Raw genomic sequence first — 23,601 nt, forward strand, 5'->3', positions numbered from 1 at the left:
TGTAAAAATAAAGTTATGTTTGCTGTAACCTTAAATTCAATCAACAAAATCACAAGGGAAAAATTATCTTCTTCCCTGAAAAAAATACTTACTTTAAAAAATCTAAATTGAATCAGGTAAGTAGAGGAAATTCTGAAGCTTATAATTATAGCCATTTTAGCTTTAAATATTCTTGGGCTGCACATGAAGGAGAGTAGGACAAGAACAGTGATAGGCAAACTAGTGTCTTGGGTGAGAACCAGGGATTAGGAGTTTGCAAGTGTGGTTTTAATGTTGACACAAACAGGGCATGTCTGACCTTGGACAAGTCCATAAACTTTGCTGTCCTGTATCCTTATCTTGGAAAGGAAAATGTAGAGGTTGAATTACACAATCTCTGAGTTCCCATGAAACCTTAAATTTTACAAGTTAAAGTAGTCTCCATCTAAAAAAACCTTTCATTTTCTGATACTTATGATTCATGATCAGTTATGTTTACTTTGTTCATGGGCTATGCATACCCATTTAAAGTAATTCTGCACTGATTCAATTAAATATCAAGAAGCATGGGTTTCAGAAACTGACATTAGAATTTAAGGTACCAGGATGATCTTGAATATCTTTTTTTTTAATGTTTTATATGTCTTACATATAACAGTTTCATTCTGAACATTTTGCTTGTTCAGTAAGGCTACACCCTACTCATTCAGAGGCCATTTTATTTGCTCCATGGTGAGTAATTAATAATAGCAATAAAATAAAATTCTACTAATCTAAGAGTTAGAGGGGAGTTTGGATATTGGAGTGTTAATCTTTTTAAGCATCCCCTCAAAAGCTCCTCTACCCCTCAAAAATCTGTTTCCTTGAGGCTATCTGGAGAAATGAAAAAAACCTGAGGAACATAAAAACGTACCTTTCAAGCTATTCCCCTGAGGGTCCCTGTAAACTTAAAAAAAAAAAGTGAGAAGGTAAATTTGCCTGTGTTGATTATTCTGTTTACAGTTTAATGGTTTATTGGTTCAACTGAGAGCTGTTGTCATCATGAGGGACTGTTAGTTCATCGGCCTGTTTGCTGAGTCTAGCAAAATAGAACATTTTGCTTACCTTCTTTCCTTTGTTCCCAAAGCTAATTGCTAAGCATTTAACAAAAGCCCCTGGTAATAACAATGGAGGGCCCTCATTTGAATAAACAAAATCTTAACTCTGAAATCACAAGCAATATTGATTCTTTATGGCTGTCAGCTACCTACATGACTATGTGAGTGTAGTGTAGGAAAGGCTAATGATTCAAATCTTAGGTGTTTTCCCTTACGTAGATTTTTTTTTCCTATGTAGATTTTTGAGGGAAACTGGTTGGACCCATCCTTGTAGGCAAGGAACAATGTTCTTATTCCAGAGACTTCATAGAACTCCATCCTAAGAACATATGCAGTGAAAACTTAACCTTCACTTCTTTCTTAGTTTGGACTATTTCTACCTTAACCCTTTACTCATAGCTTTTCTGGAGGAGAATCTTACTTCTTTACCTCACCTTCTGCTTGCTTTTGGAATTCCGGGTATAATTGTTTTAATATAAATTTTACCTTAATTTTCTAGATAGTCTAATTTCATATTGATAGATGCATATAAATTAAAGAATTAAAATTATTTATGTGAGTGTGCATTTCTATAAGGATATGCATATGCTCAGGTCTGTCGAAGACTCTATATTGTTACAAAAATAAGAATTGCTATCCATCTCCAAACTAACAGACAACTTTAGTAGACTAAATTTCTAAACTAATCAGTACCTAGTGTTTTAAGTTTGATTACATTGGAGAAAGCAAGTAATTTCCTAATTTTTGAGGGAAAATACTTGGAAAAGCCATTACAGTGTTATTGAAGCTTAGGTACCACTTAAAGTTTTAAAATTTAATTTAAAAAGACTCAAGAGCTAAAGTATGTAACACTGACTCCCTCACAGGACAGAAACTGGGAAACCATCATGCCAACCTCAAATAACATTGTCACCTATTATTTTAAATTTATTTAGAGCATAATGTAAAAAGTTTTCGTTGTTGGGGATACTGACTTACATTAATACTAAGAACATTTAACATGCCCCAAAAGGAAGCTTTAATACACCTAGTATTAACCTTTTATCACCTAGAATCTATTCAAAATTTGCTAAGTCAGAACTATCTTTGTCAGTCTTCGTAATTGATCTTATTAGGAATAATGTCATGGAAATCTTTAGTGAAGAGGTGATTTCTATTTTAATTATATGTTTCCCCTACCACACCATCACCTTTAAAATTTCACTTTACTAGGAGGTTTATTAATTCAAAGATGCTTTGCACAAAAGAAGGTTAATTAATAAAGTAAGACCGGAAAACCTGAAGAGACTCTTGCTTAAGTGACTTGGCTTAAGTCATTTATAACAAATAAGCATGTATAAACCTGTCTCCTCAGAAATTTTTGGGAATGTTCATAAATGCTGCCTCACAATCTAGGTAACTAAGTAAATATAATTTATATTTTTCATTTTCAGTAACGGAGAGGAAATTAACTCAGTACAGATTAATATCCTGCTAAGTTCTTTGGCATCTAGATTACTGCTAACTACTACATTCAGTGATCATTTTGTATGTATTTCATATTTTCTGTTTGAAAGAAAATATTCCTATTGAATTTATCTTAAGTATGGATGAAAGTGAATAGCTATAGTCAGGTTTAACCCCTTTGGGACTACTCTTAGGAAAGAAAAGCCCAAAAATACATTGATTTTAAATGTTACATATGTGGCCAAAGGTAGCCCACCTGACATATTTCAGGATGGTAAACAAACAAATAAACGTAACATGAGCAATGTGAACAACAAAAAACTAAGCAGTTTACAAATGCTTCCTTTCAAGGAGACATAGGGTTCCTGTAATTGTTTGTGAGACAAGTCACTTCATCAGCGAGTAATATTTAGGTTCACACGGTTTTGTGAAAGCATCTTTTTCCGAGCACTAGTCCAATCTAAGCTGAGAGCCCCCCAGAAACTAACCTGAATTTAGCAGAATTATCAGGAGTTGTGTGTGAAGAGACACCTCCATTCTTGAGAATGTTTAATTGACTGAAAACTAGGATTTTCACTGACTACAGCAGAATCAATAAGTGGTCCCTAAGGTCATCTTTACACAAGCTCGTTTTTTTTTTAACTGTTTTTAGATTATTTTCATAGTACTGCTTTTAAAAAACATATTTTGAAATAGACAGCTGGCTTACTGTTGCTGTAAAAAAACAAGTTCAGGTTGCCCCATCACATTGCATTACTGATTAGATAATCCATTTGGAGAACTTGACAAAAATCTCGCCATAAAGTTTGTGATCTGTCTGATTTTAAAACTAAGCAAGTATACATTTTCTCCATCATGCAAGTATGATGGTCCATTTTAAGAATATTTTTCATTCCAATTTAATTTTTTTACTGGTTTATGGCTTCTTCATGAATACATTCTGAGACGAGTCTATGTATCTATCAATCTATTTATCTGGCCATCTATCAATCTATCTATCAATCTGTCTGTCTATCTGCCTACCTACCTACTTACCTATCTACTGACCTACCTTAAAGGAATTTTTTCAGTTCTTCATAAAATTACTTTCAACTAAAATATCAATATAATGAAAACATGTGTTTTGGAAATTTTAAGGTGGTATTTTTGGAGACTCATAGATCTGTAGAAAAGTGTGCAAAACGATTATTATAAAACTCGCAGAATCACTGTTACTTAGAATGTGTAGAAACTCATTGGTCTAACAGGAAAGGTAAAGGTTCTTAATAGCCAATTTTTTTTTAGCTATAACATTATCAGAAAGGATTACAATAATTTATCATCAGTTTAAAGGCACTTTGGCTGCAATCATCATCTTGTAGAAATCCTCACTGAAAAGCAGCAAACAGGGTTCAGTGGATTGCTGTAAGTCAACTTTACAATGTGAGATGCAGTTCATTTACAGCATGGCTATCTAACAATTAAAAACCATGATCTTCTAGTGGGGTGTCCCCCCGCCCAGAGCCAGATAAGTTTACTTTCTTCAGCATAAAAATAAGCAATATATCTTTTCAATAAATCTGCTAGCACTGTAGGGCAGCTGTGAGCCAAACAGAGCTGGATAGGGTTACTCGAACCCTCTTCCAAAGGGCAGAGCTGAGGACTCTGAGATCTGGGAAGAATTTGTTTCAGCTTGTACTCCGAGCATTCCTCGCTCTATTCAGATGGGGTAAAGTATTTTAAATACCATTACTCGGAGTTTAAAAAAGAAAATAGAAATTCTTATCAACTCTTCCTAAACGGTGCCTCTTTGGCTAAAACAAAATTAGGAAACATCTAAAACAGAGTGCCTTGATGCTTCTAAACGTAAGCTAGGGGGGGACGTAGAGATGGGGTCTTTACTCCTCTAAACTGCATGTCTCCTGTGTTTTGCAAACTGCATGCTTAAAGTTATTGATTATTTTACTCAGTGCAGATGATTTGGTATGTTGCATAAAAAAAGCTTTTTTTATTTTCTTCCTAAAATATATCTCTCTATTGAATATTAACGTTTGCTTTTATTTCAGCTCAATTTGTACTCTAATAATGGCTAATTGTGATGTTCTAAGCCCTCATTTCTCTTGTATGCTTTAATTAATAGAGAAGCATATTGCAGTAGCTTTTTCTAAAAAAAAAAAAAAAAAGAAGAGTCTAGGAAGTTTTGCTTTGCAGAGTAAGGTTTTTCTTTTGCCTTTTTTTTTTTCTTTAAGTTGCCTCTTGGGAAAGTAAGGTTAATGCCATGTACAATACTAGTTTGCATGTGTTCATTTAAATACTAAAAACTGTAGTACTGCTCGATCCATATCTGACTGCTAGGTTTCAATTGACAGCTGAGGATTTGTGACTGGACCATGAATCAAAACGGCAGGCATTTATACCCCAGTACCAGTGAGGATACATTGGGAATTACTTGGCAAAGGTAACATTTTAATTATTTCCAACCCTACACTTACACCTAAAAATTACCTGAGCTATAGTGTTTTGTTTTTAACTAGCTTTACAGAAAATATATGTTAAAAATTTAGTTGTTTTGGCTTTACCATCCCTCTTTCCCTCCCCTCCTCCTTTCTTTCTTATGTAAATGCAACTTCAAATTAATTTGGGACTGTAGCATATGCTAAGTGATCATGGGAATTTCTAAGTGCTGTCAAATGTTTTCAACAGTGTATAAGTTGGGGGTGGGGCGGGGAGAAGGTTTGACACTTAGATCTTAGGACCTGAAAAATGAAATCATAGTTCTAGGGAAGATTTTTCAGCTATTTGAGGTTTAATAAAGCATTGGTTTTTTCGCATTATAGATTCTTCTCACTTCAGCTCTTTCCTCTACTGCTAACTTTGAACCATTTTACTGTTCACTTATTCCCCTGTCAGAAGGGAAAAGCCAGAAGAAAATTTTCCGGTTAGTCAATTAAACTGTTAACTGGCGGCACTCATTAATTCTGGAGTCAGAAGATTGTTGAAATCAATAGCTAAAGAAGGAATTTGGTTGAAATAAAGTTTTAACTGCTGTTCGTTGATATGAATCATTGAGAACTGAATTTATTTGGTTGGCTGAGAAAATTATTCTAAAACTTCATTTTCGAAACTAGTTTGATATTGTCTTGTGTATTGGTTTTGGAAAGTTAGTAGTGCTAAGTCAGCTTCTTATGTATTATTTTAATAAAGATCAAATTGTGTCAAATTGACAAATTAAATAATTAAGATTCATGGCATAATCATATGTAATAAGAGATAAAAATTTATAGAGAAGAGTGAGGTAATCCCATAAGGAGTTCACCAAAAGTAGAGCCAACATAATTTTCCAACCCCGCTATAATTATAATGCCTGGGTGAAAAGTACATACTCTGATACCAGTTGTAAACGTGTTGCCCATCTCCATTTTACTTGATAGAAACCATTGAAGAGTCGAGTTTAAAAGAATTCAATTAACAAAATGTCCAGTTTTATTCAGGTGAAAATTATTTGGAGTCCATTTAAAAATGTAATGAGTTTTTTTTAATACTCTTCCTAAAACGAATACGATAGGACATTTCCTCTTTTTAAAGATTGGTATAGCATCCACTTTAAAATGTATACATTTTTACATATTTTAATTTTTTCCCCAAGAAGCTTATATAATTCCTCCATTTGGAAAAAAATACAACATGGGCTTATAAAAAAGAAAATAAGCACAAGGCCAGCATCTTATTTAAATAGTCTTAATAAGATTATGAATTAAATCCAATGAAAATGTCTTATTTAAGTGGTCTTAATTATTTTTAAGTTAATTTAATTGGATTTGATAACACCATGTTTGGATTTAATTTGATTAAATAACTTCCTGATAGTCTGTGTTCTCTGTCAGTCAGCGAAACGGACTCTGTCTGCGTCTAAACCTTACCGTATTGATAAGAACTGCAAATCAGGTGAAGTCTACTCGTATTTTTAAATGTGGCTATAGCTGTGTGAACTTCTAAATCTGTGGATTTTCGATTGACATTTACTTCTAAAGTAGGCTAGCACCTCTATAAAGAACATTAAAGCCAAATAAAGATATGTTATTGGTGATTTGAAATATAACCGCACCCAGTTCCTAGTCATTTTTTGAATCAAAAGTTGATATCCCCGAAAGCGAAAAGGTGAGTGGACAATGAATCACCACAGAACACATGGATCGGGGTGAATTAATATGATGACTACACCTAGTTCTTAGGAGAGCATTGTTCATGTTCCAAAATCCCTTCTTGTTGAAAAAATTGGTGTGGTAACCAGCTTCAGGTTAGAAGGAGTTGGAAAGAAACTCAGAACTCATTTTGTAAAGATTTTTTTTCTTGCCCTCTCAAAGATAGTAACACTTTTTTGATTAAGCGATAATGGAATATAGAGAATGGCTTTAATACTTCAAAAGGCTTTATAAAGGTAGCTTTTGGGTTTATTCCCTTTTTATCATGATTCAGAAGGCACATCATTGATAATGGTGGCCATCACATGCATACATTCCACAGGTGTTTATTGAATCTCTGTGGCAGGCTGTCCCAAATGCTGGGTGACTGACACAGGTGCTCGCAGTTCTGAAAACCTAAGTATCCTGCAGTTTACAATAAATTTGCTCAAACAAGACAGCAATTTTTATTTTAATAGGACCCTAATAGTAGAGTCCATATCTGATAATACAGATAGGCTGTGTCTGTGGCGCAGTATATTCATAACACATTCATGGTTTATAGTTTGTGCTCTGTGCTTATTTATGAAACTTCGTGGTTTTTTTTTTTCTAGAAAAGCTATTGAAAAAGGAAATCGTAAACTTCTGCAATACTACTACTTTTAAGGCAGACAACAGACATCTAAAATCATCAGGGCACTGCTGCAGCTTTAAAATTATCTGATTAAATTGAAAATATCTGAGAAATGTAGAGCCCTTCAACCAGAGAATTAAATAATCTGCCTTTGTCATAATGGAATAATAAAGAAACTATCAGGCTATTTTTGTGGTGGTTGTTGCTTTTTGTTTTCAACAAAAGGCAATCCCCCGGAGACTTTGTAGTAGAAAAGGGCAAAGCTAAGAAGGTGTTTGGGTTTTGCTCTGTGTTTTGGCTTTGCTTCGTTTTATTTTGTTTTGATTGTTGTTTGTTGCCATTTCTTTCTTAGTACAATCCCTTGTCCGTGGTGGCCTCCCTTTCTGCTTTAAGCCCATCCTCCTGTAGACGTGTTTCCAGGTCACAAGCAGCACCTTGGGCAGGACTGGAAACGGCAGTGCCTGCAGAGCTGGGCCACTGTATCAAAGCTGGAAGATTTCCTCCATCCCCCTCCCCCTCGGCCCCACCCCCACTCCAGCGGAGAAATAGTCCCTTAGGAACCATGGCAGACTCCATCGGAAAGTTTTCACAGACTTATTTAGGTTGCAACCCTGAAGGTGTTTTGTTGTTTTGACCTTAGAATTTTGTGAGCTCTGTGTGTGTGTGTGTGTGTGTGTGTGTGTGTTTTGCTTGCACCTTGAAAACATGAATTTTTCTGTCTAACCCAAAGGTTACTGCAGTTAACCCAGAGTGAAATCCGTTGGGGAAGTGCTCATTTCTTGAGTCAGGAGGGACTCAGCTCTTGGGAGGGTAAGAGGTGATGAGTTGCTGATGCTGTTCTGTTGTGTCTGCGCTTTGTCCTCCGATGTGGACAAATTATACTGTGGCATATGTGAGTTATGTAGGTATAAACAAACATAGCAGTTAACTCCCTGACCGGCTTTCTTTTTTTGTGAAACTATAGCCTGAACATGGCTTGTACTATCAAGTATGAAAGAGCAATATAATTGAATGAAAAAGAAAGCCGAAGGACAATCCAAGAATAATATAAACATTAGTTATTTTAAAACATTGGAGGAGGTGCTTTATGCAAAAGAGCAACTGGATTTATTGTTTCATTCCCTCTTCTCTGCCTTCACCCTTTCAAGAGAAGCAAAGCCACAAGTGAGTGGCTGTATGTGTCTGATGGCTTATATAAACATAGAAGAAGCCTTCAGATGGCTAAAATAAACATGCACGTGTTACTGAAGGATATGTTTACACAAACCATTTGCTCAGCCTCTGAAATAATGAATAAATGAAGATTCCACTGAAATAATTGGAAGGATTTTTGTGTCTCTGCTGATGCCATAATTGAATGGCACCAAAGAGACTTTTATCAGGTACTTTCCATGTTACATGTGTTAGCAGTTCCTTTCTCTGAGTTGAATACTTCGTTCTGTAGTTACTTTACACGTGTTTTTGTAAGAAATTGTCGTTTATTACTGCAATTCTAAAGAGTCGCTTGATTTCCCAGGAGAAATTTAGCAGCCAGTAAAGATTATTTGGATCTGGTTGGTCAGGAGAGGGAGGGCAAAAAGGAAGGAGTAAGAGCATTCATGCCATACATAGAACCCTATTTGCATAAGACTGTCCTCAACCATTTACCATCTCCGTTGCTTTGTCTATAAACTGTTCTTTGTAAAATACACGTCCTCAATGATAGAAGGATGAAGATTTAAACAAAAATAATCTTCAATATTGGGTTGCAAACCATGTTTGTATGCAAATACATATATGATGTATGCACACGGCGTGTGTGCGTGCGCATGCGTAAATGTGGGTACACGCATATATGTGCGTGTGTGTCTACACGCATACCCAGGCATAGGGCACATATATGATAAGGACAGTATGTTTCCTGTCCTTAGGTAGTATTAAGAGTTAACTCTTCTTTCAACATTACACTTAGACCATCCCTACAAATTCACTAGGTTAGCATTTCCTGCTTTCAGTTTGTTATCTTGACACATAACTACAGCACAACAGCTGGGTTGTTCCTGGAGTTCCTGGGGGGAGCTTTATTCTCAGAGTGCTGAATTTCCTTTTCAGCTGTCAGCTCAAAAGTGTGTTCAAAATGTTCAACTTCTTACTCACCATTCTGGGCCCCTAGCACCACTCTGGGACTATGATAGAAATGCTGATAAGGTAGATGAATGGAAGCATATTTGGTTTGAGGAGGAGAATTGCAGAAGCCAAAAATGCACATGTCCATTGTTTGGTAGTGGGGTTACTGACTAGTGTTCTTTGCATCTGAGTATTCTTTCTAAAAGAACTGCTCCATTCCCATCAAAAAATCATTTGCACCTGTTATGAAATAAAAAATGGTACCGTTCTCGAAAACAGTCTTGATATGGTGTTCACACACACACACACACACACACACAATCAGTGATCTGGCTGTTGAAAAATACATTGCGATTTGCTGTAGTTTTCCCTAACTTTCTCCATTTATAAAGAAAGATTTGCACAACATTTCCTTTTTATCTAGGAAACTCTTCAGAACACTTCCTAAGAAATTAATTGTATTCCAGCCAGACTTGCATGCTGCCATCCCACAGGAAATGGGTCAGCAATCCATTAAGATGCCATTAGATAATCTAATTTGGAACTTAATCTCTAAATTAACCATGCTCCATACTTGAAGCATACTTGAGAGAAAGAAAAAAGTTTACGTTTGAATCGATAGGGGAGCTGAAGCGTGAAGAAGGCTGTTTGTTTTTTCTGTAGCTGTGGTCACGTCTCAAGCCGTCTGGTAACCAGGAGAAACCAGACATGATGTAATTCCAGATTGAACTTGAACTTCAGGGACTTAGGATAGGGGAACAATGGACCATAGGAATCAATAATGTCCATTTTCCACATGATTATCTTTGGAGCTTTAAGTTAACCTTTATGGGAGAAGCAGCAGGATCTGCAGTGTGACCAAAATGAGATGATCCAGAGACAAGATGTTAGAGGAAAGAAAACAACTTTTTCCGTGATATTTTCTGAGCAGCACTGCAGATTCCAGCAGGATTAGAAAAGTTCCCGCTCTGCAGTAAACCGGTGGCCTGTTCAGAGCACTCTTTGTTCGCTTAGGTAGGACAAACTTAATCTTATGTTTCCTGTCAGATGATTTTTGGCTGCACTACGGGAGAGGGAGGAGCATGGTTCAGAAAATTCCCAAACGTAAACCTTGCTGATTAACCCTTTGCAATGAAAGACGCACATTAAACACCTACTTTATTTGAAGATGTTTTACGTAAAGCGCCATATTTACATATGTATTACGTCCGCGAGGAGTCCGCGCCCTCAGCAGCCAACGCCCCTTTTATTAAGTGACCTTTTTGATTTTCCTGTTTGCAGGGCTGTGAGTAGGTAGGTCGTGAATTTTTAGTCATATTTACTTAGATAACAGAGCATAGGAATGAGTAAATGTACTCATAAACATAAGAAAAAAGGAAAGGCAGGAAAGCCTGTTAAAGTTCAAGAAATTGAAGAACACGGATTTTGAATACTCGCGAACTGTTGAAAGTTACAATTATATTCTCCTTTGTTAATTCTCGTTTTACGTGAAGGAAGGTCTTTTGTTTTTTGTTTTGTTTTGTTTTGTTTTTTCCTTTTGCACATGTGATTCTTTCTGCACCTGTATTAGCAGGCATGCTTTAAAACTGTTCAGTTCCCTAATCACTTGTGATTTTATGATTTGGAATTTGGATACAAGTAAGTTCTGTTATTTAGAGGTGAAATTGTACAATTTTGTACATTACAAATGAACGCTGCTTTTTGCTTTTAAATGAAAATCACTTGGGAAAGAATCACTTTTTGCTTTTGTATAAAACTTACATTTCTTTTTAACTTAGTATGCCTTGGGTGATTTTCTCTAGTGAAAGGCACTATTTGGGAGCACTATTTTTGTGGAGAATTTTGTCTGCTGTTGAAGACTCACATATGCTAATAAGGGGAGCAGTAGTACTTGTAACAATAGCATTGAAAGGAACCCAGGGATAGAGAGGAATACAGACTAGAGAAAGGATGGAAACCCACATGTAGGGTTCTCGGCTGTGGTACAGTCTGTGGGAGGAGATCAAACAATTACTGTGAGCCTGATGATGCTATATTTTTTAATTGGCTGAAACCTCCTACAGCTATATAAGTCGTTACATATGTATGCATGTGTGTACTGTAATTTATTTACAATTAGCCATCTTTGTAGTAATTCTCTTTCATTTTCCCTTCTAAAACATGAAAAATAGCAAACATAATTTTTTTAAAAAAAATCTACTTAACTTGGCCTATTTAGGGGAATTGTATTTTTCTTATGTCTAAAGTAAACATTTTAAGGAAATACGTTCTTACTACTTTTAAGTATATAGGTTGCCTTGTTGAAGCGTCTTCTAGGATTTTGTAAGAGCTTTTCACTTAAAGAATACAGTAACTACCAAAACAAATTATGTAATATATGGTGATTAACATAACAATAAAAAAATAAAAAAAAAAGAATACAGTAACTATAATGAGCACATTTTATCTTTAGCTGCAGTGGTCCAAACATAAGGGCTCTTCTTGCCCTGTGCTCTTCACTAGATAACATATTTCGCTGGCAGAAGTCATTATTTTACATAGGAAATGCTAATACTCACGCATGGTAAAGTTAACATTCAATCCAGCATGCTCCAATAACGGAAACACATCTGAAACAACTGAATATAAATTAATGAGCTTTGATGGCCTACCGTTTTGATATGTTATTTCCAAAATCGTTGGTCCCCAAGGAGTAGCAATAAAGAAGGCTATTTACCTACTTAGTTAAGAAACAAATACGTTTCTTTTTCATTACTATGAAGTGCTATTGCTTGCAGTTAGAATAATTCCACAAGCCACCTGCAGTTTATGATATTTGGTGTTTCCCAGAGAGCCCACAAGAGTACTTTGCAGTTCAGGTAAGAGCTGGCCAGGGAGCTGTCTGATACAGATTATTACAAATAGTAATAATCACTAGAAATCATCTTTCATGCAAATAAGATCATTCAGATAGCAATAATGATCCTTAAAAGGGGAGGAACTAAATCGAAGAAATCCAAGACTGGTGTAAAGCACTTTGTCTATTTCACTTCTAGTGTGGCCTCATCTGAAGTGGAATTCAATGAGCAAGTTACTGACATACAGCCACATCTGCACGTACATAATCAAAGGCAAATACTGTATTCAGCTGGAAAGAATCTGGAATTGGATAAATAAGATACAGTTATTTGTGTTGAGATTTGGACTCAAGAATTATACTTCTCTGGGAGTCTCGGTGTGTCTGCATGATGTGGACCTTAATTCATAGCGTCTCTTCTATAATTTAAGGATAATATAAATTCTTGTCCAGTGATAAAAGTAAAGTGTGTTTCACAAAAGAGGGAGATGTGAGGTAAAGCCTACTGGGTAAAAATGTAGATCCTAGAACTATACTGCTAGAGTTCAGATCCTGGCTGCTGTGACATAATAGCAACATGACTTGGGCAAAGCACTTAACTTCCTACTCCAGTTCCCTCATCTGTAAGATCAGAATGAAACTCGTACTTTTCTCATAGATTCACTATGAGGATGGAAAATTCATAAAACAGTACCCTGGCAGATAATGCACACCATACTAGCAACGAGTATATTTATTACATACCACTTTTTGTTATAATACGTTAATGAATTCTTAAATATATTCTTATTATATAATAACATATAATAATTCTCCCAGCTTTTTTTTTTTAAAGTAAGCTCTATGCTCCACATAGGGTTTGAACTCATGACCCCAAGATCAAGAGCCCCATACTCTACCCACTGAGCCAGCCAGGTGCCCCCAACATAAAATAATTCTTAAATATATAGGTACTTAAATATCACCCATATATTCCTTCAACTGAGCCAGCATATTTTCCCAAGACACCGTCTATAGCATTTGCATTATGTCAAAGTAAGCAGCCAGTCCAAATGCATACATACACAATCCAGGACAGCATGGCTTAATTAGTACTTAATTAACCTGCCCTTGATTGGTTTTTCCAGGTAGATTTTAGCCATTAATAGAGGAAATTGTTTATTGTGCATTTTGGGAAAGATACTAATACCTGTGTGTTAATTATTGTAGCAATAAAATTAGGAGTATTTAGCTAAGGAAGTAAAAAACTTTTCTTGGGGATATTTAAAACAGGTGCAAAAGAATGAAAGGTAAATCCTTCTCAGTTAAGGTCTTTATTTTCTTTATTTTCCATGCTTTCTGGGCCATCACTTATTTTTATTGCTGTCTATAAGTAATGTAGCTCCTAGTAGAGTTGAGGTATTCCTGAATATATAAAATTCTTTGTGCTTCATTCCTATAATATTTTTGTTAAGCTTCTTGGAAGAGTACTTACTATCTTTGAGGTAAATATGGTAGTCTTATGATTAAATCAGTATGTGAAATCTGAATGGGCAATATTATTACTCCCCTAAAAAATATTAGTGAGCTGAATACTTTTACCTTTTATAAAATGCTTGACAAATGGGTGATCCAACCCATTATCAGATAAACGCAGACTAGTAATAAATGAATTTTGCCATTCTTCAAATAGCTCTTATTTCAAGACATAGTTGGAGTGAAGCCTTTGACTTTGTTTCGTTTCTTACTCAACTTATTACTCCATATATGTTTATTTGGCACTCTGGGGTTCTTGGGTGGTTACTGAGGTAAAAGCCAAGGGCCCAATCCTTCTGGCCTAGAAGACACAGTCTTGCAAAAAGAAAGCACAACCATCAAATGTTGACTTGTCCAGAGCAATTTTCTCTTTCACTCAATGACATAGAGTCTATTTACTACTTGTAGATGCAGACACCAACTACTTTATACAGTTTATCCAAGGATATGAAATATATCCTTCCTTTAAAAAGAAGTGGGTATCTTTTTACCCCGTAATCCTCACCATAAGGTCACTCTAATACAACTTCAACTAGATTTCTTTTCAGAGGATATGTATTGAATTTCAGAGTTGCTTGATCACCCAGATCAACCACATATTCTGTGCGCAAGTCTCCCACACCATTATTTAGGTTATGATCCAGCTGTGTGGGGCATAGGGAATCCACTGTCTCCTGAAGCAAATATTGCCTTCAAGAACTCTGTTCAAAAGTTCTTTCTAGTCTAGGTGGATGTCTGACCTCCCAGGGAAGCAGTGTGATATAGTATGATATGGTATAATATAGTTAAATGGCCGTGGGAATCAGAGCTGATTCATATCTGAGGTCTAGGCGGGTAACTTGGGACAAGTTTAAACCTCAATTTTCTCATCTGTTCAATGGGGATAATGGCAATTTCAAGAGTTCACTGAGAAAATCAAGGGAAAGAGCAAATGTAAAACACCCAGAATGGTATCTTGCTCGTAGTAGGGCCTCAGGTTTTCTTCTGGAATTTTCTCCCTTTATGCTAATTCTTTCCACCTGAACTATACAGAACAAGTCTATATTTCTTTCCAACTCAACTGTTGTATCTTCCCTGTCTCCCTTCAGCTGTTCCTCAAATGACATGATTTGGTGGGTTTCTTCATCAAAGAAATGTCATAGAGTTTGTTTCTCTTGAATAGTGATGCCTAGAAGCAACACAATGCTTGAGAAATAGTCTGATTAGGATAAAATGGGCCGTCACCTCCCATTAATGCATCTTAAGGTCAGAAGAATTTGTTTCTTTGCTTCTTCCGTTTTTGGGGCAGCCACATCATGCATTTGGTGAGAATAATGTGAAAATAGTATCCACAATATCAGATATTTTATTTTTTAGAATTTTGATGTAACTTGTATCTGTTCTGTGTATAAGGAAATATCTCACTATATACATAGAGTAGAAGTCGTTAGGGTGAATTCTTCTTTGTGTTAAGGTATAGTCAAAATCTTTTTTTTGCTTTTGTCGTGCCTGGTTTTTTAAAGTACTTTATATTCTTTTCCTTTTTTAATGGTATAACTTAAATATATATTTTCTAAAGATGTGCTTTCAACTTTTAGTCATGCTTATCTTCTGTTTGCCTAAAGAAAATGCGATTTGGCAATGGAGAATGGAATGAAAGCAAAGTCTGTGCATGCTTGAAGATCTATTGCTGAAGTAGCTTAACTTGACCTTGATTATTTTGAGATCTTTCAGTTATGTTCGCACATCTCTTAATATAGAGAGGCACAGATTACTGGATTGGACAAAGGATAATTCTCACTCCATTATGAATTAAGACTATTAAACACTTCACATATAACTAGTTTTGTATGTGGAGATAAATATGAATACGTGTGTTTATTTTACCCATACTGGTGATCAGCGGCATTGATTTATATAGAGGGAGTTATAGATGTAAAAAGCATAGTTACCTGAGAAAGTGTGCAGTTTGAGACATTCTCTTTTTGAGATGAAATGATATAGGTTATTTTGTTTGATTAAACTCTTTTTTACATTGTTATCATAATCTTTGAATTTGTTTGACCAGATTCTTTTCAATGAGACTACCAAAAAGCTCTAAGAAATGTCTGTGCCTTATAGTTCTGAACCTAACCTATAAATTGGCAATAAGAGACTTGTAAAACTCATATATGAGGTCTGCATAGTGTTAATGTTTGAGATTTATTTCCCCCCAAAGGTTCATAAACAGTATTGACAAATATATTGCACACTGCAATTTTGACATGGTCATAATGTAAGATGGGAGGTTTGAAAAGTTTAAGTAAACATCTAAATTGAATTTGTTAGATATTCTGCAGCAAGAGTCCTGTTAGTCACTAGCATCAATTTGTTTTTATTGAGCATTTTCCAAAGAATAATACATGTCTCTTTTTAGAACCACATAAGAAAGCTGTTGCAAAATAAACCCAGAGTTCTTGTCTTTTCTGCCATCAGTTAGAGAGACTTCTCCATTTAAAGACTCACATCTATTTTCAATCATTAAAATACACTTTATTTTCCTAAAGTATGCAGTCTCTAAATGCCTTTCCAGAGCTCATTGAATTTGGGACTCGCTTTTGCAAAGTGATTTGCTGGTTGTTGACACTGTCTTTTACTGTCAAGGATCATCAATTTGGGCTAGTCTTTTTGTTTTTCATACATGCTTCCCATTTTGGGTTAAAAATAATGGATACCTGTTTTTGTAATTTATTTTATTTGCTGAGAAGTAATTAGCATTAGCTATGGCCAGACTCTACAGGGAATTGACAAGACGTTTCTATATGGAGCTTACCTTTCAGTCAGTAAGATAATCACAAGCTACAGATGACTATGCTATGAAGTAATAAATACTCTCATAGTACTGTGTAACACAGTGCAGGGAACGTCCGGGCGAGGGGACAATAGCTTTCATGAATGATCGTGTAACATTCTCTCCCAATCAATCATGCAAAGCACAGAAATGGAAGATGTGTGTGGGAAGAGAGAAATATGTGAAAATAATTAAGTTTCTTGGAGAAGGTTTCAGTAACAACTATTCTAATTCTTGAGAATTATGACTTTTAAACAGATAACGAGGACATATTTTTTAGTTTGAATTATTCCTCATTCGAACTCTTACTCAATTATTCCTCCATCTTTAATTTTTGTTAATACCAAACGTCTATAATTTTAAGCTCAGAGATGCCGATTTTCTTTTTACAGGGGGCCAAATCACAAGGTATTTGTGGAAATACGTGATGATTATGAACCCCACTTTTTAAAAATACAGAGTTGGGTGGGATTGGGAACACTTAAGTGATTTGTTTTTGTATCCAAAAATTTATTGAGCATCCACCCTATGCTGGTATTACATTAAATGGAGAGCAAAAAAAGAGATGGGCTTTGCTATCGTGGAGCTCATAGTCTAATCATAAAATCCCTCCAGCGTGAAATGTTTCTATTGAATTATCAACTCAGAAATACGCACTTAGACATGTACTAATAAGACACATTTTGTGTAGAGCTATCACCAGAGTAAAAGAAGTTATATATATAAATATATATCTATGTACATATCTATCTCAGGTTCTTTTTTTAATGCAGGCTTTTTGTTTGTTTGTTTACGAAGTTGTTCTTCAAGTTAATATCCCATAAAGGTTTTTTGTACCTTTGGTCTTCATGTATGAAAAAATGAGATTGTCTAGGTTGATATCTACAATAATAGTGTCCATCTCACCTCATGGTTTTCAAAAGTAAAGGATACTACATTAAATTTAAAACATCGAAATGATGTCTCCAAGTCAGGCCATGATGAAACAGGCTATGGAATTATCAGTTTGATGTTTTCTTGGTTCGTGATGATTTATGCAGCTATTAATTAGCTGACATTCATTCTGAGCGGAGTATTGAAACAGACAATGGTCTGATTAGGTATCCCGTCAAAATGTATGGTGTGCGGGGTTGTTTTGTGATCTGCAGATCTCAGATTATTTTCCTCCAGATGATAACTTGTTTAATGAGAGATTACCCCAGTAGCAATGAGAGAGGTGTTGCTCAAGGTTTTTTAAACAGCCCCAGATCCCACAGAGGTGAAAGGAGAGTTGGTTGGAGGGGTCGAGAACCTGGCCCTCTTGCTTCCTCCAACGCCCCTCCCACCCACCCCTCCCAGCTCTCCAGACACAGAACAACTGATGGCGGGGACAGGGAGTGTCCAGGCCTCTGGTGCTAGCATTTCAAATGGCATGTTATGTACTGGCCTTCTTTAAAAAGGTATTTTTCTCTTATCGTGAGGAAAAAGGAAAATCTTCCGTGACAGCTTTCAGTTGTATTCAGTCAATAAGCAGGTGAAACACTGAAACCCATCTTATCACTGAATTGCTTACGAATTGAAAGTAAAGCAAGATCAGAGTATAACCAGCAAACCATTGTGGATTTGCTGCTTTCTTTTTCCTTTTCTTTTTCTTTCTCTTTCTTTCTTTCTTTTTCTTTCTTTCTTTCTTTCTTTTTCTTTCTTTCTTTCTTTCTTTCTTCTTTCTTTCTCTTTCTTTCTTTCTCTCTCTTTCTTTCTTTCTTTCTTTCTTTCTTTCTTTCTTTCTTTCTTTCTTTCTTTCTATCTTTTTCCTTCCTTCCTTCCTTCCTTCCTTCCTTCCTTCCTTCCTTCCTTCCTTCCTTCCTTCCTTCCTTCTTCCTTCCTTCCTTCCTTCCTTCCTCGAAGTAGATCTGATATTTTAGGAATACGCCCAATCAGAGTTCCACAGTTGTGTGTAAGCCCAACTTGAATTTCTCCTGCCTCACCATTACCCTTACCTTCCATGAAAGAAATAGACCATGCAGTGTATGTACCTATAATATTTATAATTAGCACAGTAATCTCATATGAAACTGTAATGTGGAAAAAAGTTATAGTAGTAATTTGATGCCTGTGGAATTTATATTTCTCATATCGTTGTAGATGTTAACATTGTGTTTCTTCTTTTTCTCTTCCCTCCCTCCTGCTCCTCTCCTGTCAACAGTCCTGGTACCTGGGCTAGCTTGGTTCCTTTCCAAGTATCAAATAGGACACCCATCCTACCGGCAAATGTCCAAAATTACGGTTTGAACATAATCGGAGAACCTTTCCTTCAAGCAGAAACGAGCAACTGAGGGAAAACGAAATACAACAGTAGTTTAAGAAATTAAAAAAAAAAAGGAAAAGAGGAAGACTGGACAAAACAAAACAAAACAAACAAAAGGGAGAAAGGAAAGCCAACTGAAGAAAGAAGATATATAGACCAGCAATTGCAGCACTTACAATCACTAATTCCCTTAAGGTTGAAACTGTAATGACATGAAAAAGGGTCGATGATATTTCGCTGATGGTAGATCGCAGCCCCTGCAACGTACGTAGCCTTTGTTACATGAAGTCCGCTGGGAAATAGATGTTCTGTCTCTATGACAATATATTTTAACTGACTTTCTAGATGCCTTAATATTTGCATGATAAGCTAGTTTTATTGGTTTAGTATTCTTGTTGTTTACGCATGGAATCACTATTCCTGGTTATCTCACCAACGAAGGCTAGGAGGCGGTATCAGAGGTGCTGGGTGACCGAGCCATGAGCCAGCCATTTTCTAAGCACTCTGATTTCTAAAAGTTAAAAAAATATATATATAAAATCTCTGTAGCCTTTAGTTATCAGTACAGATTTATTAAATTTTGGCCCTTAACCCAGCCTTTTCCAGTGTGTAACCCAGTTTGAAACCTTAAAAAAAAAAAAAAAGAAAAAAGAAAAGAAAAAAAAAGAAAAAAAGAAAAAAGGTAAAAAAAAAACAGTTTGAACACAAAGGCTCTATGGAAGAAATGCCTCTATGTAGGTGAAGTGTTATCTCTGCATGCAACAGTAAAAATTAATATAATATTTTCCCCACAAAAGAAACACTTAACAGAGGCAAGTGCAATTTATAAATTTATATCTAAAGGGGAATCATGATTATAAGTCCTTCAGCCCTTGGACTCTAAATTGAGGGGATTAAAAAGAATTTAAAATAATTTTGAACGAATTTATTTTCCCCTCAGTTTTTGAGGGCATTAAAAAGGCATTAAATCAAGACAAATCATGTGCTTGAGGAAAAAAAAAATTAATGAAAACACAGCACTTATGTTGGTTTAGCTGCAGCCTCCTTGGAGGTAGGATTTATTTATTTAAAATTACTGGTTGCATCAAGAACCCATAGGGTGTACGTACAAAAGGTTCTATAAAATCTGCATTACAGAGACAAAGAGGCAGGCAAATCCATGTCACAAGGGTAAAGCTTACAGTTTACAAACTGGGAACGCCAGGGTGTAGGGTATAAAAACGCACTCTTGAGAAAACAGATGGAATGAGGGTGCTGAAAACTTGCATGGTGCTTTCAGACATTAGCCTTGTTCAACAAATTTCTTGTATTGACAGATCTGTAGTGTGCATGGGCAGACACATTTTGCCTCTATGTCTCTTAAAATTTTAATTAAAAATACTCTTTCCAGTAATCCTAATTTGCACGAAGATATAATGTCCACATTACGTGCCTTGCCTTGAAATCTAAAAACAAAAAAAAAAACAAAAAAAAACAAAAAAGTGACATCACTACACTTGTTTTGCTGCATTTATTATCATTTTAAATCTTTACCATTTTTATGACAAAATATTTTGTACTCCAGACGAAGAAAAATGTGTGACATCATGGATTTTTTAGACAGTTATACCTTTATCTCACATTTATAAAGCATATCATGGCTGTGTATAGTTGCCGCTTAAAAATTGTAATCGACCAGCAATATTTTCAGTATTTTGGTGTTTTTTCTATTAACCTTTCATGTTTTTCATCTTCCAATTAATATTTGGGGGGAGGGGTTTCAAATTTATACGAATTATGCAATACCAAGTTTTGCCTATGTAGGTAGTGCTTTTAAGCTGTATTGGTTATTATAGGTAAGTACACAGATTTAAAAAAAATAATGTATGCTTTTTTTTGTTTGTTTGTTTTAATTGACCAAAGTGGGTACTGCTATTTTTGCAGTGTGATGAGGTCCTTTGTGTACTGAGAGATGGACAGGGGATTTTTTTTAATATACATATATATATATTCTGGGGTGGGTGGGAGGATTTTTAACACTTTACAGTGTAGCTGTGAAGCAGGGCACCCTGAGACGGGCCTGGGCTGCAAATCGACTGTTCTGTCTACTGTGACAAACTTCAACTTACACAGGTTCCCCCTTCTCTAACTTCCCACCTGGGGTGCAAGCTGAACTCCTTTCTGGTTTTTGTCACAACAGAAATCGTAAGAACACGTGAACACAAAAAATTCTCCTGGAGGCAGACTTGGCTTAAAACAAACTGTCATATCTTTTTTTGTTTTGTTTTGTTTTGTTTCTTGGTTTTTTTTTTTTTTTTTTTTTTGGCGGTGGTGGTGATGGTGGTGGTGGTGGTAGTTTTTCTGGAAAGATCCACAGTGGAGAGTGAGCCTGTCTCATATTTGGCAAAAATATTGGTGGAAGAATCCACATAGCGGAGGTTTCACACTTCGGGGGTTTAACACATGAGTCTGTTTTCTCCTAAAAAACCCGTCACCCAGCTGGAGGGAGTGCTCCCACATTCACCCGGCTGGAGGGAGTGCTCCCACATTCTTTCTCCACCACTTCTCTTCCCCCATTTCTTCCTTTCCTTGATGGTAGTGGATGATTTACCTGTGACTCACTACTTCAAATGGATGGCAGTGCACTTGGGTTTTGTTTTTTGTTTTTTTTTTTTTAATGCATCCAGAGGATTGAACAGAGGATTGCTATATTAAATGTACTTGGACTTCTAGATTAAAATCAAAGTTCAGTTTTTAAGGAACAAAAAAATTAGTAAATCTTGTTATGTTTTCATTTTACCTGCCCTTTTAAATGGAGAACCAGAGCAGAAGGGAAATGTAGAATTTTCAAGAATTAATGTTCCTGTGGACGAATTAAGCCCATTAGATGCTGATGGGATTTTTTAAGGGATGGTGCCTCAAATACATATTTGATTTAGTTTCCCCTGAGGGCTAGTGGGTAAAGGGAGGCTAGTTTTATTTTGCTCTTACACCCCTCCCCCAGCCCCCCAGTCCCATTGAGGCAATTCATTACTAGAAGGAAAATCTTTCAGAATTAGTGACACATGGAGGGCTGTCTTGAGGAGCCCCCTGACCCCCTTCCCCCAGGCCACGGCCTAATAAAATAAACTGTCCATTGTTCTCACAGCATATGATTTAATAATGAATACTTTAGAACAATGCTTATGGGTCTAGAATTGTATTTGATGAGCCCATTCAGTCTGATAGCCCCCATGCCACATAGCACAGCAGGATCCTAGCCACGCAAGTTGGAAAGTGAGTCCAATCATTTCTGTGATACTTGCCCTGATACAAAACAGCTCATCTCAGCCAAGCTCTTCATGTATCTTGGACCTAGTAGGTGAACAAATCGAACCTCACAGGACACGCAGTAGTTTTTAAGGGCAGACTCGCTCTCTCTTTTTTTTTTTTTTTTTTTGCCAGAGAATGAGCAGTTCTAGCTAAGTCAGTTACACACTGTGGGTATTCCTGCCTGCCTCTTGAACACAAAGGCCTAGTTCAAGTGTTGCTTTTTGGTTTTTTTTTAATCCATTTTTTTTTTTCTCCTTTCCTTTTGTGAGAAAACTATTAAAGATACTACTATCTGTAGAAAATCTCAAATCCCATTTTTCGGCCTCCTCCTCTTTTACCAGGAAGTAGATCTTCTGACTAAGGGCCCCCCTCTTGCAGATCTTGCACGCCCCTCCCTTCCCCAGAACTGCAGAGCTTCAGGATGGCCAAGGTCACCCAAGGGCATCAGGAGGTCACCTGCCCCCCTGTGTGTTCGGCGGCGGCGCTGTTCAGCCGTCTCATTGCATGGCTTTGCGGCCACCACTCACAGTGCCTCTGAAGTTTCCTCTGGAGTGACATGAGCGTTGGAGGCTTGTCTAAGGGAAAAAAATAAAATGAATAAATAAATAAAAGGCAGTGAAGGAGACTGTACATAAAGACATGGCAAGAATCTTAATTATAGCAATATAGTTATGGGGTAATGTTCGGGTGGGCAGCTCCATTAAAAAAAAAATATGTGAATGAATCTGTGAAGCTGCAAAGTAGCAAGAAGAGCGAAAGATCTTCTTAACGAACCGCCTACCTTGTAGACAGTAATTTGTACACTGTATAGTTTTGTTAAGAATTTTTTTTTAAATTAAAATTCCCATGTTTGTAAAGCTAACTTTTTAACAATTATAATGGAACTATATGTTGTTTCCATTTTTAAAGTAAACAAGAATATTCCTTGTCTAGAGACTGGACTTGAGTTAAAACTCTCCAGCCTCTTAAGTTATGTATTAAAAAAAAAAAAAAATCTGTCCATGTTAGGAGTTATTTCACAGATGCCTGTGCTTGAAAAGCATAGGCTACTAATCCTTTAAAAAAGTGTAAATGGAGAAAAGTTATATTTTATGAAGGTTATTTTGTTGTATTTAGTATTGGGAAAGTTGGTTTTCAGAGCATTTCAGAATGTCCGAAGCACCGCTGTCTTTTTATTAGTATGTACGGCCTTTAGCAAAAGTTTTTGTGATTGTTACGTGATGGTATTTAAGGTTAAGTTTCACAGAGCATTCGGGATAGGCAGAAAACGAAATCAGTGCTATGTCTCACATAACGTGTCCTCAGGGAGCAGAGTATTGGATTTGGGACTGGTAGCTTCATAAGGACTCAACAAAAGAGATTGCACAAGGACATCTTCAGTGGTGCGACACTAGGACATGTGCTGTCCCTAGATTCAAAATCTAGGTACCGTGTGAAACGATGA

General features: G+C 36.2%; 1 protein-coding gene across 8 annotated transcripts in view; it reads left to right on the plus strand.

Moving 5' to 3' along the window:
- The window catches only part of NFIB (nuclear factor I B), a 232,804-nt gene that overhangs the window by 207,318 nt on the left and 1,885 nt on the right, over positions 1-23,601 (plus strand). For 6 of the 8 annotated variants that reach the window (XM_027615063.2, XM_027615065.2, XM_027615061.2 and 3 more), the window contains 2 exons: positions 4,871-4,959; positions 18,765-23,601. The exon at positions 18,765-23,601 is cut by the window's right edge and continues 1,885 nt beyond it. In XM_027615063.2, the coding sequence (XP_027470864.1) occupies positions 4,871-4,959; positions 18,765-18,894 (219 nt within the window). In that variant the 3' untranslated portion in view covers positions 18,895-23,601. The remainder of the gene's footprint in view (positions 1-4,870; positions 4,960-18,764) is intronic. The other 2 variants (XM_027615064.2, XM_027615068.2) reach the window with 1 other exon arrangement.

This window comes from Zalophus californianus, chromosome 13 (genome assembly GCF_009762305.2).
Source record: "Zalophus californianus isolate mZalCal1 chromosome 13, mZalCal1.pri.v2, whole genome shotgun sequence".
In the NCBI taxonomy this organism is placed as follows: domain Eukaryota; kingdom Metazoa; phylum Chordata; class Mammalia; order Carnivora; family Otariidae; genus Zalophus; species Zalophus californianus.